Source organism: Ursus maritimus, unplaced genomic scaffold, assembly GCF_017311325.1.
Source record: "Ursus maritimus isolate PB19 unplaced genomic scaffold, ASM1731132v1 scaffold_8, whole genome shotgun sequence".
Lineage (NCBI taxonomy): Eukaryota > Metazoa > Chordata > Mammalia > Carnivora > Ursidae > Ursus > Ursus maritimus.
The window spans coordinates 39,447,545-39,467,310 of NW_024426996.1; the positions used below are offsets into that span (position 1 = coordinate 39,447,545).

The 19,766-nt window shown below is 37.1% G+C and overlaps 1 protein-coding gene across 1 annotated transcript in view; it reads right to left on the reverse strand.

Moving 5' to 3' along the window:
- CEP135 (centrosomal protein 135) overlaps positions 1-19,766 on the reverse strand; it is a 73,350-nt gene that overhangs the window by 20,980 nt on the left and 32,604 nt on the right. Inside the window, exons 14-15 of the mRNA XM_040625299.1 lie at positions 15,824-15,901; positions 8,750-8,901 (exon numbers count right to left, since the gene is read on the reverse strand). Of these exons, the coding sequence (XP_040481233.1) occupies positions 8,750-8,901; positions 15,824-15,901 (230 nt within the window). The remainder of the gene's footprint in view (positions 1-8,749; positions 8,902-15,823; positions 15,902-19,766) is intronic.

The window sequence follows — 19,766 nt, forward strand, 5'->3', positions numbered from 1 at the left end:
ATAGCTTTACCTTTTCATACTCTAGTGTAGACAGGAAAGGGACAATAGAGATTCTATTATAACTGACCCTGGATGTAACTTTTCTGACAGAAATACTGCTGCTAAGAAAAAGGTCTGCTTAATGAAAGAACTGAGGTATAAAGTTCATAAGGACAAATAGTTGAGTGACTATCATATTATTTGTTCCTCATGGTATCTGGAAAAGAAAATTTGAGAACTATATTGTTAGGAGAAATGAACCAATTTCTTAGCTTTAAAAGTGTCGTGAACATAGCAAAGGGAGTGATGACTTACCACAAGACAGTGAAGCAGTAAAACTTAAAATCAAAGTTCTAGCTTTCTACTTACCAGCCATGTGGCTGGGTAGGACCATCTCTTTGAGCCTCGAAGTCTTTAGTTATACTACATTACGAAGATGTACACATGATTTCATTTTAGGGGGCAAAGTAATTACTGCCCTTCATGATGAAATATATTTTAAAGACAGCATCTTAAAGAGTCCTATTCATAAGAAGTGTTCAAGTTCTAAAATGGAGCTGAAGCTCCATCCAACAGAGGTAGGTTTGGAATTTTAATGGCGTATTAGAGGAAAGAGAAACAATAATGCTATCCCTGGTTTGTTTTTTCTTTTGAATTTGTGTAATAGTTACCAATTTAACCATCTGTAAATGTAAATCAGTGGCATTAAATACATTCACAATCCTGTATACTCATCACCCCTGTTTCCCAAAACTTTTTCATTATCACCAATACAAACTCTGTACCCATTTAACAATAACTCCTCCTCCTTCTCTCTTCCCATTCTCTGGTAACCTCTAATCTATTTCCTGTCTCTATGAATTTGACTACACTAGGCACCTCACTCACATAAGTAAAATCATAAAATATATATTCTTTTGTATTTGGCTTATTGCACTTAGTACAGTGTGTTCAAGGTTAATCTATGTTGCAGCAAGTGTCAGAATATCCTTTCTCTTTATGGTCGATCCAGTGTATGTATATACCACAATTTGTTTATCTATCTGTTGAGGACATTTGGGCTGTTTCTTTCTTTTGGCTATTGTGAATAGTGTTGCTATGAACATGTGTGTACATATACTGGTCTGTTTTTAATTCTTTTAGGTATATACCTAACATTGCTGGGTCATATGGTAATTCTGTGCTTAGCTTTTTGAAGACCTGATAAATTGTTTTCCACAGTGGCTGAACCATTTTACATTCCCACCAGCAATACGAGAGTTCTAGTTTCTCTACATTCTTGCCAACACTTGTATTTTCTATCTTTCTCATTTATAGCCATGCTAGGGGATGTGAAGTAGTATCTCATTGTGGTTTTGATTTGCATTTTCCTAATGAGCATCTTTTCATATGCTTGCTGGTCATTTATATATCTTCTTTGGAGAAGTGCCTGTTTGAGTCCTTTGCCCATTTATTTCTACTTTTTTAAAAGATTATTTATTTATTTATTTGACAGAGAGAGCAAGCGAGCACAAGTAGGGGGGGGCAGCAGGCAGGGGAAGAGGGAGAAGTGGGCTCCCCCCGCCAAGAGGAGAGCCAGATGCAGGGCTCCATCCCAGGACCCTGGGATCCTGACCTGAGCCAAAGGCAGACACTTAACAACTAAGCTACCCAGGTGCCCCAAGTCCTTTGCCCATTTAAAAAAGACTGGTTGCGTCTTTTTGTTGTTCAAAGAGTTCTTTATACATTCTTGACACTAGACCCTTATCAGAGATACGATTTGAAAATATTTTCTCCCATTCTGCAAGTTGTCACTTTCTTGATAAGGTCCTTGGATACACAAAGTTTTTTATTTTGTTGGAAGTCTAATTTACCTTTCTCTTTTGTTGCTCATTCTTTTGGTGTCCCATCTAAGAATCCATTGCCAAACCCAAAGTCATAAAGATTTACTCCTATGCTTTCTTCTAAGAGATTTATTTATTTATTTATTTATTTATTTATTTAATTTATTTATTTTAAGATTTTATTTATTCGACAGAGATAGAAACAGCCAGCGAGAGAGGGAACACAAGCAGGCGGAATGGGAGAGGAAGAAGCAGGCTCATAGCAGAAGAGCCTGATGTGGGGCTCGATCCCATAACGCCGGGATCACGCCCTGAGCCGAAGGCAGATGCTTAACCGCTGTGCCACCCAGGCGCCCCTAAGAGTTTTATGTTTTTAGCTCTTCTATTTAGGTCATTGATCCATTTTGAGTTAATTTTTTATATTTAGTGTGAGGTAGGGGTCCAGTTTCATTCTTTTTCATGTGGCTATCCAGCTATTCTAGCACCATTTATTGATGAGGCTATTCTTTCTCTATTGAATGCTCTTGGCACCCTTGTTGAAATCAATTGGCCACAGATACATGGGTTTATTTCTGGACTTTCAGTTCTATTCATTTGGACCATTTTTATGTCTATCTTTATGCCAGTTACCACTGGTTTATGCCAGTTACTGTTTTGAATACTGTACCATTTTTTTAAAAAGATTTTATTTATTTGACAGAGAGAGAGAGCAAGCACACAGCAGAGGGAGAATCAGGCAGAGGGAGAGGGAGAAGCAGACCTCCTGCTGAGCAAGGAGCCCAACATAGGGCTTGATCCCAGGACCCGAGAATCATGACCTGAGCCAAAGGCAGACGCTTAACCAACTGAACCACCCAGGTACCCCACTTTTCTTCTTTTTGATATACAATATTATATTAGCTTCAAGTATACAACATAGTGATTTGACATTTTATACATTACAAAAAGACCACCACAATAGGTCTAGTTACCACCTGTCACCAAAGTTATTACAATATTACTGATTATATCCTCTCCTTTGTACTTTACATTCCCTGTGACTTATTTCTCTTTCTCTGTCTGCCTTTTGTCACTTAGTGTAATAGCCTCTAGGTCCATCCATGTTGTCACGAAATGATAAAATCTCATTATTTTTTATGGTAATATTCCATTGTATATGTATATACCATATCTTTTTTTTAAACCATATTTTCTTTATCCACTTATCTATCAATGGACACCTGGGTTGCTTCCCTATCTTGGCTATTGTAAATAATGCTGCAATAAACATAAGAATGCATATATCTTTTTGAATTAGTGCTTTAGTTTTCTTTAGGAATCACTGGATCATATGGTATTTCGTTTTTAATTTTTTGAGGACCCACCATACTGTTTTCCACAGTGACTGCACCAATTTATAAATCCACCAACAGTGCATGAGAATTCTTCTTTCTCTACATCCTCACTACCACTTGTTATTTCTTGTCTTTTTGATTCTAGCCATATTGACTAGCCTGAGGTGATATCTCACTGTGGTTTTTTGATTTGCCTTTCCCTGATTATTAGTGACATTGAGCATCTTTTCATGTGTTTCTTGGCCATCTGCATAACTTCTTTGGAAAAATGTCTACTCATGTCCTTTGCCCATTTTTTAATCGATTGTTTTTTTGGTGTTCAGTTGTATGAGTTCTTAATATAGTTTGGATATTAACCCTTTATGAGATATATGATTTGCAAATGTTTTTCCCATTCAGTAGGCCGCCTTTTCAATTTGTTGTTGGTTTCCTTTACTGTGCAAAAGCTTCCGTCTGATATAGTTCCAATTGTTTATTTTTGCTTTTATTGTCCTTGTCTCAGACAGATTAAAAAAAAATACTGCTAACACTAATATCCAAGAGTTTCCTGCCTGTTTTCTTTTAAGAGTTTAATGGTTTCAGGTCTTACATTAAGGGCTTTAATCCGTTTTGAGTTTATTTTTTGTATATGGTATAGGAAAGTGGTTCAGTTTCCCCAACACCATTTATTGAAGAGACTGTCTTTTCTCCATTGTATACTCTGGTCTCCTTTGCCATAGATTAATGGACCATAGAAGTGTGGATTTATTTCTAGGCTTCTTATTCCGTTTCATTGGTCTATGTGTTTTTGTGCCAGTACCGTACTGTTTTGATTACTATAGCTTTGTAGTATAGTTTGAAATCTGGGAGCATGATACCATCAGCTTTGTTCTTTCTCAAAATTGCTTTGACTACTTGGGGGCTTTGCAGTTCTGTATAAATTTTAAGATTATTCACTCTAGTTCTGTAAAAAAATGCCTGTGGTATTTTGATTAGGATGCACTGAATCTGTATATTGATTTGGGTAGTATGAACATTTTAACAATGTTCTTCAAATCCATGAACACAGTGTATCTTTCCTTTTATTCTGTCATCTTCAGTTTCCTTCATCAAAGTCTTATAATTTTCAGAGTATAGGTCTCTTATCTCCTTGGTTAAATTTATTCCTAGGTATTTTATTCTTTTTGATGCAACTATACAAGGAATTGTTTTCTTAATATCACCTTCTGCTTTTTGGTATTAGTGTACAGTAACCCAACAGATTTCTATATATTAATTTTGTATCCTGCAACATTACTGAATTCAAATGCTAGTTTTAACAGTTTTTTGGTTTCTTTAGGGTTGTCTATGTATAGCATTATTTCATCTGCAAATAGTATTTCTTTCCTACCAATCTGGATGCCTTTTATTAATCTTTTTCTTGTCTGGTGTGTCTGTATGAGGAAGTGAGCTCAAGATCCTGCTACTCTGCGGGAGGGGGGGAATCCTCCTACTCTGCCACACTGATTGGGGTCTCCCCTTTGTTTTATTTCAGATGTCTTCCAAGAGTCTATGTTTACGGCCCACCGTTAATTGAGACAGGCTGGCTACTACTAAGTGTCACCTCTTGGTGAGCCAGAGAGGGGAAAAGGGATCAGTACTGACTTTTCTTTGCCTTTGTACAAAGGGATGATGATTTGAATCTGGTGACCCTAATTTCCCTTGGCCCTTCCAAGTCCATGTCTATGAGCTCATTGCCCTCACTTGGGGCTCTGGCTCCTCTTCCTGTCTTTGTAGAAAACATGTTAGCATGTCCAGAAGACACTTCTTAGGCATTCAAAGGAGTCTGTGAACCTTCTTCCCCATATCTAAAATGGTTCTCAGTTCCTTTAACAAACAAAAACTTCTCAAGGGAGACCAGTTATATTTGGTTGTCTGAATATAACTAAATCCTACTATAACAACTGATACCCATTGCCATAGTATTAACTTCAACTAGAGTTTTCTGGGCCTTTTCTGGGAAAATCTGCTAATGCATTTATTTGATCCTGGATAAGTATACAACCTTCTAGTTTTGAAAAAGGTCCAAAGATAACTAAAGACTAAGGTAAACTGAAAACAGTCTGAGGGTATTTTCAGCTGTAAGAATCTAAACGTTTAGAGCCTCACTGCTAGCAGTTGTAAGGATTAAGGCTATTTACTATGGGAGTGATTGAGAAAAGTCAGTTGTCTAACTGGGCTGGAAATTATCCTCAAGCAGGGGTTGGCAAAACTACAGCCTGCTACATGTTTCTGTAAGGCCCAAGAGGTAAGAATGATTTTTACATGTTTACATGACTGAAAACAATTTCAACAGAAGACTGATATTTTGTGACATATGAAAATTATATGCAGTTCAAATTCCAGCATCCATAAAGTTGCACTGGACCACAGCCACACTCCTCCGTTTATATAGTGTCTATGGCTGCTTCTGTGCTACAAAGGCAGGACTGAGTAGATGAGGCAGGGACTGACTGGGTGGTGCGTATAATTTGAAACATTGACGCTCTGTTCCTTTACAGAAAAAGTTTACTGATGCTAGCTCCAGTATGGCTAACATGCTCTGAGGGCTAAGACCATCTTCCCTGGGTAAAGTTGCTTTATAGCACTATGGAGTTTTGAATTGGGGCATTAAATGCCAGGTCTCATTAAATGCTAAAATTCAAAGACGACAAGAGTCATTTGTTTAACATTAACGGGGGTCTTAAGGTGGGATTTTGTATTACACCCTCAGATGCTGTATTTGAACAATGAGAGACTGTGCTTGATATAGAAAAGACTGTTTGGTGGCACTGAAATTTGCTTAAAGATGCCTGACTCAGGATGGGAAAGAGGAAATGGGTCACCAGGTGGATAAAAAGGAACATATGCTTCATCTATCTGAGTATCAGCTTCTTTTTTTTTTTTTTTTAAGATTTTATTTATTTATTTGACAGAGATAGAGAAAGCACACAAGCAGGGGGAGAGGCAGAGGGAGAAGGAGAAGCAGGCTCCCCCGGAGCAGGGAGCCCCATGTGGGGCTCGATCCCAGGACGCAAAGATTATGACCTGAGCCGAAGGCAGATGCTTAACTGACTGAGTCACCCAAGCGTCCCTGAGTATCAGCTTCTTAAATGTCTCCATGTCAAGGGTAAGATAACTTTATATGATTAAAAGGGCAGCAAGATCTCCACTAACGACATCGAAAGTGGCATGAGGTTTGGGTAATGTGGCTTTGCTTCCACGGAGTGCTTGGCATCATGGTTTGTATTGGGTTCAGCTTTGGATTGGACCTGAAGGCTAGAGCTCATGGTTCTAATAGGAGAATGATATGGAGAATGTGACTGACAAACTTTCCTCAGAGATAAGTCAGTTTTTTTCTGTCAGAGCAAAATACAGTTATGGAACCATGCGATTTCCCCAGGTTGTACAAGGTAGACAGTAAAGTCTTCACAATCCCTTCCTTTAACACAGTGTCTGTGAGGGAAGTAGCACATTGAGCTAACAAGAGAAAAGGACATCACTGTAAAAAAAAAAAAAAATGAGAAAGGAGCTGTAGGCTAGGGGATCCAAGAAAGGGCACTGAAAGCTCTGCCTTATAAGACTGAGAAGGGCCTCCTGTGAGGAAAAGATAGGAGAGTTGTGGCTACAGTCTGAAGGAAAAAGCAAAATGGATTAAATGCAGATCCAGTCAGCTCAACACAACAGGGAAATAGGTAGACTAACTAATAATTCTGGGTGAAGAAATACGCCATAGTATCTGTACTTTGGAGCTGAATATAGACATGAACCAGAAGTGAGGCTGGTCTATTCAGCTAGCTTTCCAGAGGATGTATGTAGCACTCATAAAAAAAAAGTAAAAAAGCAGCTTTCACCTTAGCTCTTCCTGAAGTCTAACTTATCAAGACTTTAGTCAGAGCAGCAAAAAGGCAAAAATTAGAGATACTGTGTATGAGTCCCTAAAATAGTATTCCTTACCTTAATTAATCAGACACAACAAGCTCTTGATCTTATATCATTAAATTTGTTGGATAATCACAGAACCCTTATGAACAAACTCAGGCCTTTCTTTTCCTAATTATTCCTTGGATTTTCAATCCTACTGTTTATTTTACTATATATTTTGCAATTCTCAGTGTTTGTAGATTAGGTCTGTGTCTTGTATCTCATCATTTCTTTTTATTCTTCTGGGTTCTGAATTCTAGATGAATTTCTTGAGTTTGTTTTCTATTTCACTAACTCAGTTTTCAGAAATATCCATTCTACTGTTCACTAACACTTTCAGTTCTAATTTATCAATCTTTTTTTTTTTTTTTTTAAGATTCTATCTATTTGAGAGAGAGAGAGAAAGATAGCATGTGCGTGCACACAAGCAAGAGAGGGCACAAACAAGGGGGAGGGGAGAAACGGGCTCCCTGCTCAATAGGGAGCCCACGCAGGGCTCAAACGTGGGAGCCTCGGATCATGACATGAGCTGAAGGCAGATGCTTAGCTGACTGAGCCACCAAGGTGCCCCTATCAATCTTTCTATTCTTTCCCCCCCAATCTTCTTCCTAATCATCATTACTACAATCCTTTCTGATCTCAAGTTATTATTTCATGACTGATTTAGTTGCACAAATGTATGTCATGTTGGCATCTGAAAATCTTTTCCTGATCCTTACTGCAAATATAATTTAGAGAGGAATAGCTCTTCTGATTCTTCAGTGATCTCCTTCTTCTGATCATGTCTTTTTACTTATTGCAGCTACCTAGGCCAAAAAAAACCTGTTGACTTTGTTTCCTTCAATGTTCTGTATTTTAAATTTACTAATGGCTAACCAACAACCCAGTCTCCTAAGGCAAACACATTCTGCATTACTGAATCTTTCTTTCATTCTCACACAGATCATCCAATCCTTTTGATTTTATGAAGAAATGTTTTCTAAATCTAGCCTCTGTTCAAGTTCATTGTCACTGTTTCTAGTCCAGACACATGGTCTCCATCATTTGCAATCAGTCTCTTAAGATTCCAAATCCATCTTCCCAATTTCTGCCAGAGTTCACTTCCTAGAAGGTATGCTAATAATATCAGCTCTTTGGTTAAAAACTTGTTTGTTCTCCACATTTATAAGGTAAAATCCAGACACTCTTGGTTATCATACCATGTTCTTCATACCCTGACTCTAACCTATAGATACACCCTATTTTTCCATACTGACCTTCTTACCTTTGAGACACATCACCTTTTTAGACTCTGTATATGCATATTCTGATCTTACGTTTTTTGAAAGAGGAAAGGAAAATGACAAAGAATTTTATAATTTTCAGCAATCCTACAGTACGGAATACAAATAATCCGAAGTAGCTAAGGGGAATTTTTGAAGGAAGTAGGTATAAAAACTTGCCTGCAATCGTATCAGTCTGAGAGTCTTTAAAAATAGAGATACTCAACATCTACCCAGGTTTGCTCAGTGAATAAGTACCTCCAGAGATCTGCCCTTAAATTCATACTTTTCAAAACTGCTACAGGTGATTCTACTGCAGGGCCAACTTTCACTGCTTAAAGGCCCAGTTCAAAACACCACCACTAAGAACCTCACATAGCCACTAATTTGTTCCCAGAAGTGAAATAAACAAAACTTTCAATAAACTTACCTAAGTGAGTTCATCTCTGTCTTTCTATGAGATGAGTCACCAGCCACATGGTTAAGTTTTTGAGCTTGGAGTTTTGCTTTGTTCTCTAATGACTCTACTGTTTCTTTCATTATTAACACTTTAGACTTCAAATCACATTTTTCATCTTCAAGCTATAATTTAAATTAAAAAAATTAATAGATGTCTCAGTTTTGTCTTCTTTAAGCACTCTTTAGTAATATTTCTAGAGAAAAACTAAGGAAATAAATTATATTTATTTAACCATACTTGAAAAGTCATTTGTATACTTTAGGTTCTAGATGCCAGAAAGGGCATACACATTTATCTCTCCTTATCAATATCAGTAAAATGAAAAAAAAAGATACAAAATTTTTAAAAAAGCAAGAGAGGAAGAAAAGAATATATCCATAAGAGCAATGAAAAAAGGAAAGGAAACCATTAGCAAACACGGCAAACATTTTGAGGAATTTCTAAAAAACAATAAGTACATAGGACTAAACTGAAGAAAAATCAGAGCAGAAAATACTGTAACCCAAACAAAAAATGGGCAAGATTTAGATGAAGAAACTAAAATTTTCCTGAAAGACATAAAACACAACCTGATTTAATGTAAAAGACACAACATGTTTCTGAATGGAAACACAATATTGGAAATGTATTAAAAGTTCCTGAAATAACCGTAAATTCAATGAAATTTCAGTAAGAATCCTAACAGAACCTTTTATAAATAAGGAAGGTGGCTTAGATTTCATTCTGAAGTTCATTTAGGAAAAAAAGTTAAGAAAACAGGAAAAATTGTGGGGGATTTGAGATATCAGAATAAATTACAAGCTACAGTGTGGATTTCACACGAATGAGTCAATACAAGTACACAGATGTAAATTTAGAAAAGGCAGTATGTTAAGGGAAGTAGGAAAAGAAAAAACTTTTTTTTTTAAACGTACAGGGATTTATTTATTTATTTATTTATTTATTTATTTATTTTTAAGATTTTATTTATTTATTTGACAGAGACAGCCAGCGAGAGAGGGAACACAAGCAGGGGGAGTGGGAGAGGAAGAAGCAGGCTCCTAGCAGAGGAGCCTGATGTGGGGCTCGATCCCAGAATGCTGGGATCACGCCCTGAGCCGAAGGCAGACGCTTAACGACTGCGCCACCCAGGCGCCCCCAAAAGAAAAAACTCTTTACAAACAGAGTTGGGACAGCCACTCACTGAAGAAAAAATCAGTTAGATTTCTATTTTACATACAAAAATAAATTCTAAATAGAATAATGATCTATATGTAAAACTCAAAACCAAGAAATATTTGTGTTAAACAGAAGTCTTCCATTTAAAACTGTACACTGACTATACACATTTAATCTCCCCTCCCTCTTGAAACGACAGTAAAGGAATAGAAAGTAACACACTCATAAGGACATAGAGAACAAGAAAGAAAACAACAATAGATAAGTGATGTCAGTAACTTATGGAAGACAGAGAATAGACAGAAGAGCGACTCAGAGTGGAAGGATACAATCCGAAGCAAAGCTTCTGAACCTCGGAACTACAGATATTTGGGGCCAGATATTCCTTTGCTGGGGGGGCTGACCTGTGCATTGTGCACCGTAGGACCTTTAGCAGCATCCCAGTCTCCTGAGTAGGCAAGGCCCTTAGTAGTATTTCTAGGTATGAAAAGCACCTTTTCCCCTAGTGTGTCAACCACAAATTCTCCAGGTATTGCCAAACATCTCCTAGGAGGCAGAACTGACCTCAGTTGAGGAACACTAATCTAAAATCACCACAGTTAGCAACTAGCTGATGTGCCCTGAAGAAACTCAACACACAAAGGCACCAAGTGGTGCGCTGGGGGTCAGGAACAGAACAAGGAAGACTGGCTGAAAATCTATACTGGGCACATCACACCCGAGAGAGCTCCTACCTCTTTCTAGAAAGTTCTCTTGGAAACCAGAAATATAACTAAATTTTAAAATAAATCAATAGAAGAGTTAGAAGATAAAGCTGAGGAAATCTCCCAGAAAGAACAAAAAGTCAAAGAGAAAATAAGGGAGATAGGATAAGAACCTCAGATCTCTTTAGGAGGTCCAAAACCAGCTAATAAAAGTTCCAGAGGGGCGCCTGGCTGGCTCAATAGGTAGTGTGTGACTCTTGATCTTGGGGTCATGAATTCAGGCCCCATGCTGAGTGTAGAGCTTACTTAAAAAACAACAACAACAACAACAAAAAAAAACAGTTCCAGAGAGAGAAAATATAATAGTACAGTAAATTACCCAAGAAATTGAAAACAAGGAGGAAATTCTTAAAGTTTTCAGAAATAAAAACATGTACAAGGGACTAAGATATAGAATAGCATCAGACATCTCAAAGAAAGTTGAGACACAATGGAAGACAGTATTCAAAATTTTTAGTGGAAATAATTTTCTAATCTAGATTTCCATATACCAAGCCAAATCATAAATCAATTATGAAATCTGAATAAAGACATTTTCAGACAAGTAGTATACCCAGAAACTCTCCTCCCATGTCCTCTTTTCCAGGAAACCGCTAGAGAAGGTGCTATACCAGAATGAAGGAAAGAAAACACGAGGCTGAATACAGGAGAGGGGAACAGAGAAATTCATAAGAGGACATAGTCCGCAACTGAGCAAGATGATGGAAAGCTCAAGACGGAAGTCTTCAGTGGGAAACAACAGAACTGACAGGTTTGAGCATGTGGTAGAGATGCTGCAGTTCTTGACAAAAATTGGCAAAGGGTTTAATGAAAACAGAAAAGAAACAAAAAATAAAATGAAACAAAACAAAAGCAATGATTAATTCCAGGAAAAAGATCTGTAAGAGAAAAGGCAAGAGTAGTACTATCCCATTTGGCTGACCCATGGGCCACTAGAAGTCATAATAATATAAAGTTACTACTAAAGTAAGTGTAATATGTAGTAAATACGAAGTAATGGGGGAAGCAAAAGGGAAGAGTGCTAAGTCATCATCTAACATCATGGATATTCATTAAATAATCTTGAATCAATAAAGTAAGACAAGACTAAGCAGTTATAAGCACATTATTTAGAAACAGGGAGGTAAACACCAGGAGGAATTAGAATTGTGGGTAGTAGTTTTGGGTATAGAGAGGTGGGAAATGAAACTGGGTTTGTTTGTTTTTTTTTTTCCATTAAAAACCTTTCAAAATTCCTTGGGTATATCTTGTACAAACAAGATTACATGTATAGTATAAAGAATAACAACAACAAAAGAACATTTATGTATCTATTACCTGGCTTAAAAATATTACCCGAACCTTGAAACTGCTTGTGAGCAGTCTCCAATCACCAATCACATCCCCCAAATCTTGCCACAGTAACCACTTATCATGAGTCTCGTGTTTCTCATTTCTTATTTTTTTTGTGTACCATTATCCGTATGAATCCCTAAATAATATATAGTTTAGGTCTGTATACTTTTGAACTCTACACAAGTAGAATCATGCTGCATGTTCTCTGACTCTGTATTTGTAAGATTCATGCACACTGATGTTTGCAGCTACTGTTCACTCGTTTTCACTGCTCTGTAATACTTTACTGTATGAATTATTACCACTATTTCTCTATTTTCCCCATAACTGACATCAAGATTGTTTCTTGTTTTCTACCAGGGAGTTAAGGCTTTGTGAGGCTTTGGTCTGCTGCCACTGGCTATGTGTAACAAATGAACATGGCTGTTTTCCAATAAAAACTTTATGACAAAGACAAACTAGAGGTCAGATTTGGTCTGGGCGCCACAGTTCACTGACCTCCAACCAGGGTTCTTATCTAGAAATGGATTTGCTAGCTCATAGAATATGCCTTTGCTAGGCAATGCCAAATTATCCTCCAAAGAGGTACCAGTTTGCACTCCCTGACCCTACATGTATTTGCTAAATTATGTGTGTTATAACTTGTTAATTTTTTTATTTTTTAAAAAGTAATCTCTACACCCAACAAAGGGCTTGAACCTACAACTCTGAGATCAAGAGTTGCATGCTCTACTGACTGAGCCAGCCAGGTGCCCTGAACTTTTTAATTTCTGATGACCTGATGGATGTGAAATGTTTTTACTATGGTTTTATAATTTGTATTTCCTCTATTACTGATGTAGAACACCTTTTTATGTTTATTAGCCACTTGTAATTTCTTCTGCCATGAAGTGTCAATTCATATCTTCTGTTGAGTTCTTTTAGGTTAAATGTATAGCAAATCCTCTCAGTTAGTGGCCTGTTTTTTCAACTTATGGCTATTTGATGAACAAAGAAGTTCTTGTCAATGTAGTCCTATTTATCTGTTTCCTTTCATTTGTGTTTAGGAGCTTACATTCTGGCAGCAGACACTTGCTAGCTGCGTGATATTAGGCAAATTCCACCCCCCCACCTCAGTTTCCTTATGTATGATATAAGGATAATATTAACATTTACTTCATACGATTGTTATCAGAATTAAAATTATATAAAATGTTGAGAAAGCACCTGACACAAAGTAAATGCTATATAAATTGCTATTATTATTATTTCCCCAAGGTCAAAAAGATGTTCTCCTGCTGGGCATGGAGCCCGATACAGGGTGTGAACACATGACCTGAGATTAAGACCTGAGCTGGGATCAAGAGTCAGACCTTTAACCACTGAGCCACCTAGGTGCTCCATCTCTTGTATTTTCTTTCAAAAATTGTAGCTATTTCTTGAACATTCAAGGTTGCAACTGATTTTTGGGTATGGCATATTTGAAGTAGCATGCAATTCCTTCTTAATATACATAGATGTATACATATATATGTGTGTGTTGTGTGTATACACACACACATAAATAGCCAATTGTCCCAGAAATAATTACTGAATAATCCTTTCTTTTCCCATTGACCTGAGTCCTTAATAGATCAAGTTTCCATATCTTTGTGGTTTTGTGGGTTTGCTCTCTACTGGATTTTATAATTTTCCTTTAATCCTTGTGAACTACCACTTTATATTAATTCCTAACTCTAAAGCTTTCATACTTGGTAGGCTAAGTTCCACACCATGCTCTTCTTTAAAATTTCTTTGCAATTCTTAGCTCTGTTTCCATGTAAAATTTAAAATCCATTGTCAATTGATACACACACACATACCATCTTGGAATTTCAGCTGGAACTACATCAACTCTATAGATCAATTTGGGGAGAATTACACTCTTTTTTATAAACATAATGTTTGTCACCTTTTTTATAAACCTGATATATCTCTTCACTTTTTTAGGTCTTCTTTAATGTCTTTCAATAAGGTTGTATTATATTTTCTACAGAGATCCAGCAAATTCGTACATAAGTATCTTACATTGCTTATCTCTATTCAAATGGTTTGGATTTTTCTTTTTCTCTTCTTTGGGATCTGTTATACTTTCAGCACTCACTGTGCATTTTGAATCAGAATTCCTGTGTTTTTATTAGATCTAGAAAGTTATCAGTCATTATCTTTTCAAATACTGCCTCTGTCACACCTTCTAGTACATTCTCCTAGAATTTTGACTAAATATATTGTAGACTTTCTCACTTTATTCTCTAAGGCTTTACCTTATTTTACATTTTCTAAATCCTAGTCTCTTTCCAATGACTTCTAGTACTTTAGATATATTTTTTATACTTTTCTGTTCATTAATTCTCACTTTCAGCTTCTGGGCAAGCTGGACCCTTCTACCTGAAATAATTAAAAATTGGACAAGATACATGAAACAATGGTTTCCAAGACACTGAGCATCAGGCCGTGATGGACAGTAACCCCTGAGGGACAAGAAACAAATGAGATGAGCCCTACCATTGCTCCAGCTTACTGCCTCAAGAATTTCTAGGCTGTGTCACAGGGAAAGGAACTCAGGTGAAGCCTGGTGGTTCCCCTAAGTTCAGAAGACATGACTGAGAGTCAGGGGAGGCCAAGGCAGTTAGGGTTTGCAGAGCAGATACTGGAGGAGAGCTACACAGACAGAGCTCCAGAGATCTATAAAAGGTGCTCCTTGAGTGTTCAGCTGAGCAGAGCTCAGCACAGAGGAAATTACCCAAGGCCAGAGAAAGAACCATCAAAAAGTTAAAGGGAATAATACTCAGGGCTCATGTAGACCAGGAGTAATTCCTGTTGCCATCAGTCAATTGAAAACCTCATAATTGGTGACTAACATAATATAATAAAAAATTATTATATAAAAAAAAGAAAACCTCATAATTCATGGGGCAATAGATAGCGTACTCAAAACAGTTCTGTCTCAGCAATGAAACAAAATTAGTCCAGGACTAAATGCTACTCTGGTCCCACCTAATGAACCTTAAAAACAAAACTGAAAGGGCTCAACCTACTTCCATTCTGACTTAACTGTATCCCAGAACAAACCTCAAAAGTACTTATAGGGATACAATCCATCCAGCAACCAAGAAGGTAAAATTCACAATGTCTGACATCTAAAATTACGAGGCATGCAAAGAATCAGGAAAATATAACCCATGATGAGGAGGAAAAAAAAAATCAACTGATAGAAACAGATGATAATATTTATAGACGTGGTAAATAAAAACAGTGAGGACATTGTAAAGGAAACTAGCCAAAATGAAACACCAAGAAAAAAAAAAGGATTCAGAACACATAACAATTATTTAAAAATTCTACCTCTAGAGAGAGCAATAAGGAATGAAAATGAATTTCATTTTTTCCTCTATGTCTGCATTACCATACAATAATCATAACTAACACCTAGTGAGTGCCTACAACATGCCAGTGACTCTTCTAAGTTCTCGACATGTATTAACTTGTTTAATCTTCACAAAAACTTAGGAAGTACTACCACCATTCTATTTTACAAATAAAGAAACTGAGAGATGGGAAGTTTGAGTAGCTTGTCTACAGGTAATAGGTGACAGAGAAGGACATAAACCCAAGTAGTTGGCCTTCCAAGTATATACTCCTAAACACTGTTACACAGCATCTCTAGCTTACTGTTTTGCAATTTTAAAAACATAGAGCACATTGAAACTATAATTGAAATAGTTATTCATACAACACAATTTACCCCAACTCCAGTTTGATAACTTACCTGATGGTTAATACATGTCAGATGTTCAATAGTTTTCTCTAATTTTGATTTTTCAAAAATACTCACTTCCTGGAGATTCTGAAAAAGAATTTTATGGAAAATGTTTATTCACAGCAGATAAAAAAACAAAATTAGCAAAGTAAGCAACACAGGTCTACAGTACTATTCTATTTGTCTTTTTAATAACATGGAAATCCTTTAGAAAGAAATCCTTTAGACATTTTATAATTTTATAATAATGATGCTTTTGGTTGAAAAAAAAAAGGACAAGACTTTCTTATCCTTTATACACTACTTCCACGTGTGATTGTAATAGAAGACACAGAATGGCATGGATTTGTTTTTAAAGATTTATACAGATCAATCCATTAGTACAACTACAAAAGGAAAAAACTAGCAGGTTAAGTGTGATCAGGAGTATGCCCTCATGAGGGGTGCTTGGGTGGCTCAGTTGTTAAGCGTCTGCCTTTGGCTCAGGGCATGATCCCGGGGTCCTGGGATCGAGCCCCACATCGGGCTCCATGCTCCGCTGGGAGCCTGCTTCTTCCTCTCCCACTCCCCCTGCTTGTGTTCCCTCTCTCGCTGGCTGTTTCTCTCTCTGTTAAATAAATAAATAAAATCTCAAAAAAAAAAAAAAAAAAAAGGAGTATGCCCTCATGAGAGATGTCAGAGGAACAGAAGGCAAAGAAGAAATGACGAGATCATAGAGACAGGAAAGAATACTACAGGGCCAAGCAAGAGATCAGAATTTCAAGAATAGGCTGGTCAACAGTGTAATCACAAGTACTATTTCTTTGGTTAGGCTATCTTTTTTTTTTTTTTTAAGATTTTATTTATTCATTTGACAGAGAGAGAGACAGCCAGTGAGAGAGGGAACACAAGCAGGGGGAGTGGGAGAGAAAGAAGCAGGCTCCCAGCGGAGGAGCCTGATGTGGGGCTCGATCCCAGAACGCCGGGATCACGCCCTGAGCCAAAGGCAGACGCTTAATGACTGAGCCACACAGGCGCCCGTGGTTAGGCTATCTTATCCAACTCTTGCTGATGCTAAGTGTAGGACAAATGATATACACTGGTATTCCCTGAGAATTTTTCTAATGCAGATTCATACTTCTATCCATGTTATTCATTAAAAAATCAATTAAGACACCTGGACACTTGAATTATATATCTGGTTGGAAGCGTCACTGTGCTGTATGCATTTTTTATTAAATCATTCAACCAGTATTGAGTACAGACTACATACCAAGCACCCAGCAAGGTGTTAGGAATACATGGTGAGAAAAATGGATAAAGCCTCTGACATCACAGTTACTAAAGCCTAGTAGAAAAGACAAACTTAAACATGATACTATAATAAAACCATGAATATTCTGTTAAGAAAATGAACTTTATGGCAACATATTGAAAGGGAATCTAGAGTCTTGGGTTCATTTCCTGTGTGAGGAAATGATGTTTAACCTGACTCTAAAGTTGGAATAGGAACTAGCCAGGTGAAAGTACTGTAAGTGGGGGGAAGATTTTTCAATAGCCTATGCAGAAAACTGGGGCCAAGAAAAAGTCCATTAAGCTTGGAGTTGAGAAAATGAGATGTGGGAAATGGGGGAGATGAGTTTGGGGGAAAGAAGCTTGAGTTTGGGGAAAAGAAGCTAGACCTTGAAGTAGGCAAACGCCAATCACTGAAGTCTTTGAAAACAGTTCATAGGTTTTACTTCATTTTTTTTTTAAATTTATTTATTTGTCAGAGAGAGAGAGAGAGGGAGAGCTCACACACAAGCAGGGGAAGCGGCAGGCAGAAGGAGAAGCAGACTCCCCGCTGAGCAGGCAGCCCGATGCAGGACTCGATCCCAGGACTCTGGGATCACAACCTGCACCAAAGGCAGATGCTTAACTGACTGAGCCACCCAGCGTCCCCAGTTCATGGATTTTAAATCTGATCAGATTTGTATCTCTGAAAGATGACTCTGCCTTCTTTGTAAAATACAGATCTGAGAGCCTGTTGATCCACTAACGCAGTTGGGACAGAATAATGGCCAGAATGGGATGGGAGCAGGGGAACAGAAAGAAGTACACAGATTCGAGAGAAACTACCGTGAGCTCAGGAGCCAGACTCCATCTGACTTCACAGTTAGGTGATCTTGGGCAGATTATTAAAACTCTGTAACTCAGAGACCACATCTGTAAGCATTAGTTATTTGAAAAGGCTATTGTGAAGATTTACTGAGACAGCCATGTAAAAAGCACTTAACAGAGCCTCCCACATGAAAAGAGCTTAATAAGTGTTGAATATTATTTTAAGAGGTAGCACACATAGGACTTGGTGATTAGTTGAGAGAAAAGAACTTTACGGGAGAGAGGAGTCACTGATGATGCCTGGTGTGACAACTGGGTAGATAGCTGAATAAGAGGAAATTACTAGAGGAGGCTTAAGGATTGAGATGATTAGTTTTTAAGTAAAAGACCACCTATAAACTCATAAATCTTGACTTCTACAATCTAGAAAGATTCTGGTAATATGAATATCACTTTTTCTGAGCTTTCAGTACTACTGCATTTTAAAATCCTGTTTCTACATTCCTTGGTCCTTTCAACAAGTACGGAAAAGAATAAATCAGTAGCTTGTGCTAAAAGCTGCCATATTGCACAGAAACTTTCCATTTGGTAGTTTTAACACTTATTTTTCTAAGAAAGCACATTCTGGAGGGCAGTATTCCAAAAGATCCCAATTAAAAATATTCCGTTGGGGTAAAATTTTAACTGAAAATGTATGACATAAAGACTACCCTTATAATGCTTAAATGTTCTTATTCCTAACTTGAGCTGCTAATTTCTAAGCATTAACTCAATAATACTTATTGGAAGTAAACTACAGAATCCGTAATAGTAACAATAATAACTAATGTTGAGTTCTTATAATGTTCCAAGCACTATTAAGTGCTTTATGTACATTCACACATTTTTTGGGAGATTATAAAAGAAAATATAAGATACTGCTCCTAAATAGGTCACCAAAAGCACAGGCAACAAAAGAAAAAAAATACATAAACTGGACTTTATCAAAATTAAAACTCTCGTGTTTTAAAGGACACCATTAAGAAAATGAAAAGGCAACCCATAGAATGGGGGAAAGTATCTGTAAATCATGTATCTGATAAGGAGCTTGTACCAAGAATATATAAAATACTCTTACAGTTCAGTAACAGTGAGGCAATGTAAACATGGGCAAAGGATCTGAATAGACATTTCTCCAAAGAAGATAAACAAATGGCCAAATAAGCACATGAAAAGATGCCCGATGTCATTAGCCATTGAGGAAATGTAAATCAAGACCACAGTGGATACTACTGCATACCCACCAACATGAAGAAAATAAAGAAGACAGATAATAACAGGTGTTGGTGGGGATGTGGAGAAATTAGAACTCTTACACACTGCTGGTGAGAATATAAATGGTACAGCTGATTTGGGAAACAGCCTGACAGTTGATCAAATGGTTATGGTTATCCAATGAACCTAGGTATATACCCAAGATAAATGAAAACCTACATCAATAAAAAGTTGTACATGAATGTTCACAGCACCATTTTTCATAATAGTCAAAAAGTTTAAACCACATAAATGGAAATTAAAATGTTTTCTGTCTTTCCACAGAATGGAATATTATTCTACAATAAAAAGGAACATTTTATATATTGATACATACTACATGGATGAACTTGAAAACATTATGCCAAGTGAGAGAAGCCAGAGATAAAAAGATACATACTAAGTGATTCAATTATATGAAATGTTCAGAGTAGGCAAATCTGTAGAGAGAGAAAGTAGCTTCATGGTTGCCTAGGCCTGGGGAGGCCAGGGTGAAATGGAGAACCTCTGCTAATGGGTTTCGGGGGTTTTCTTTCGAGGTAATGAAAATGCTCTTAAATTGATTGTGGTGATAGGCTGA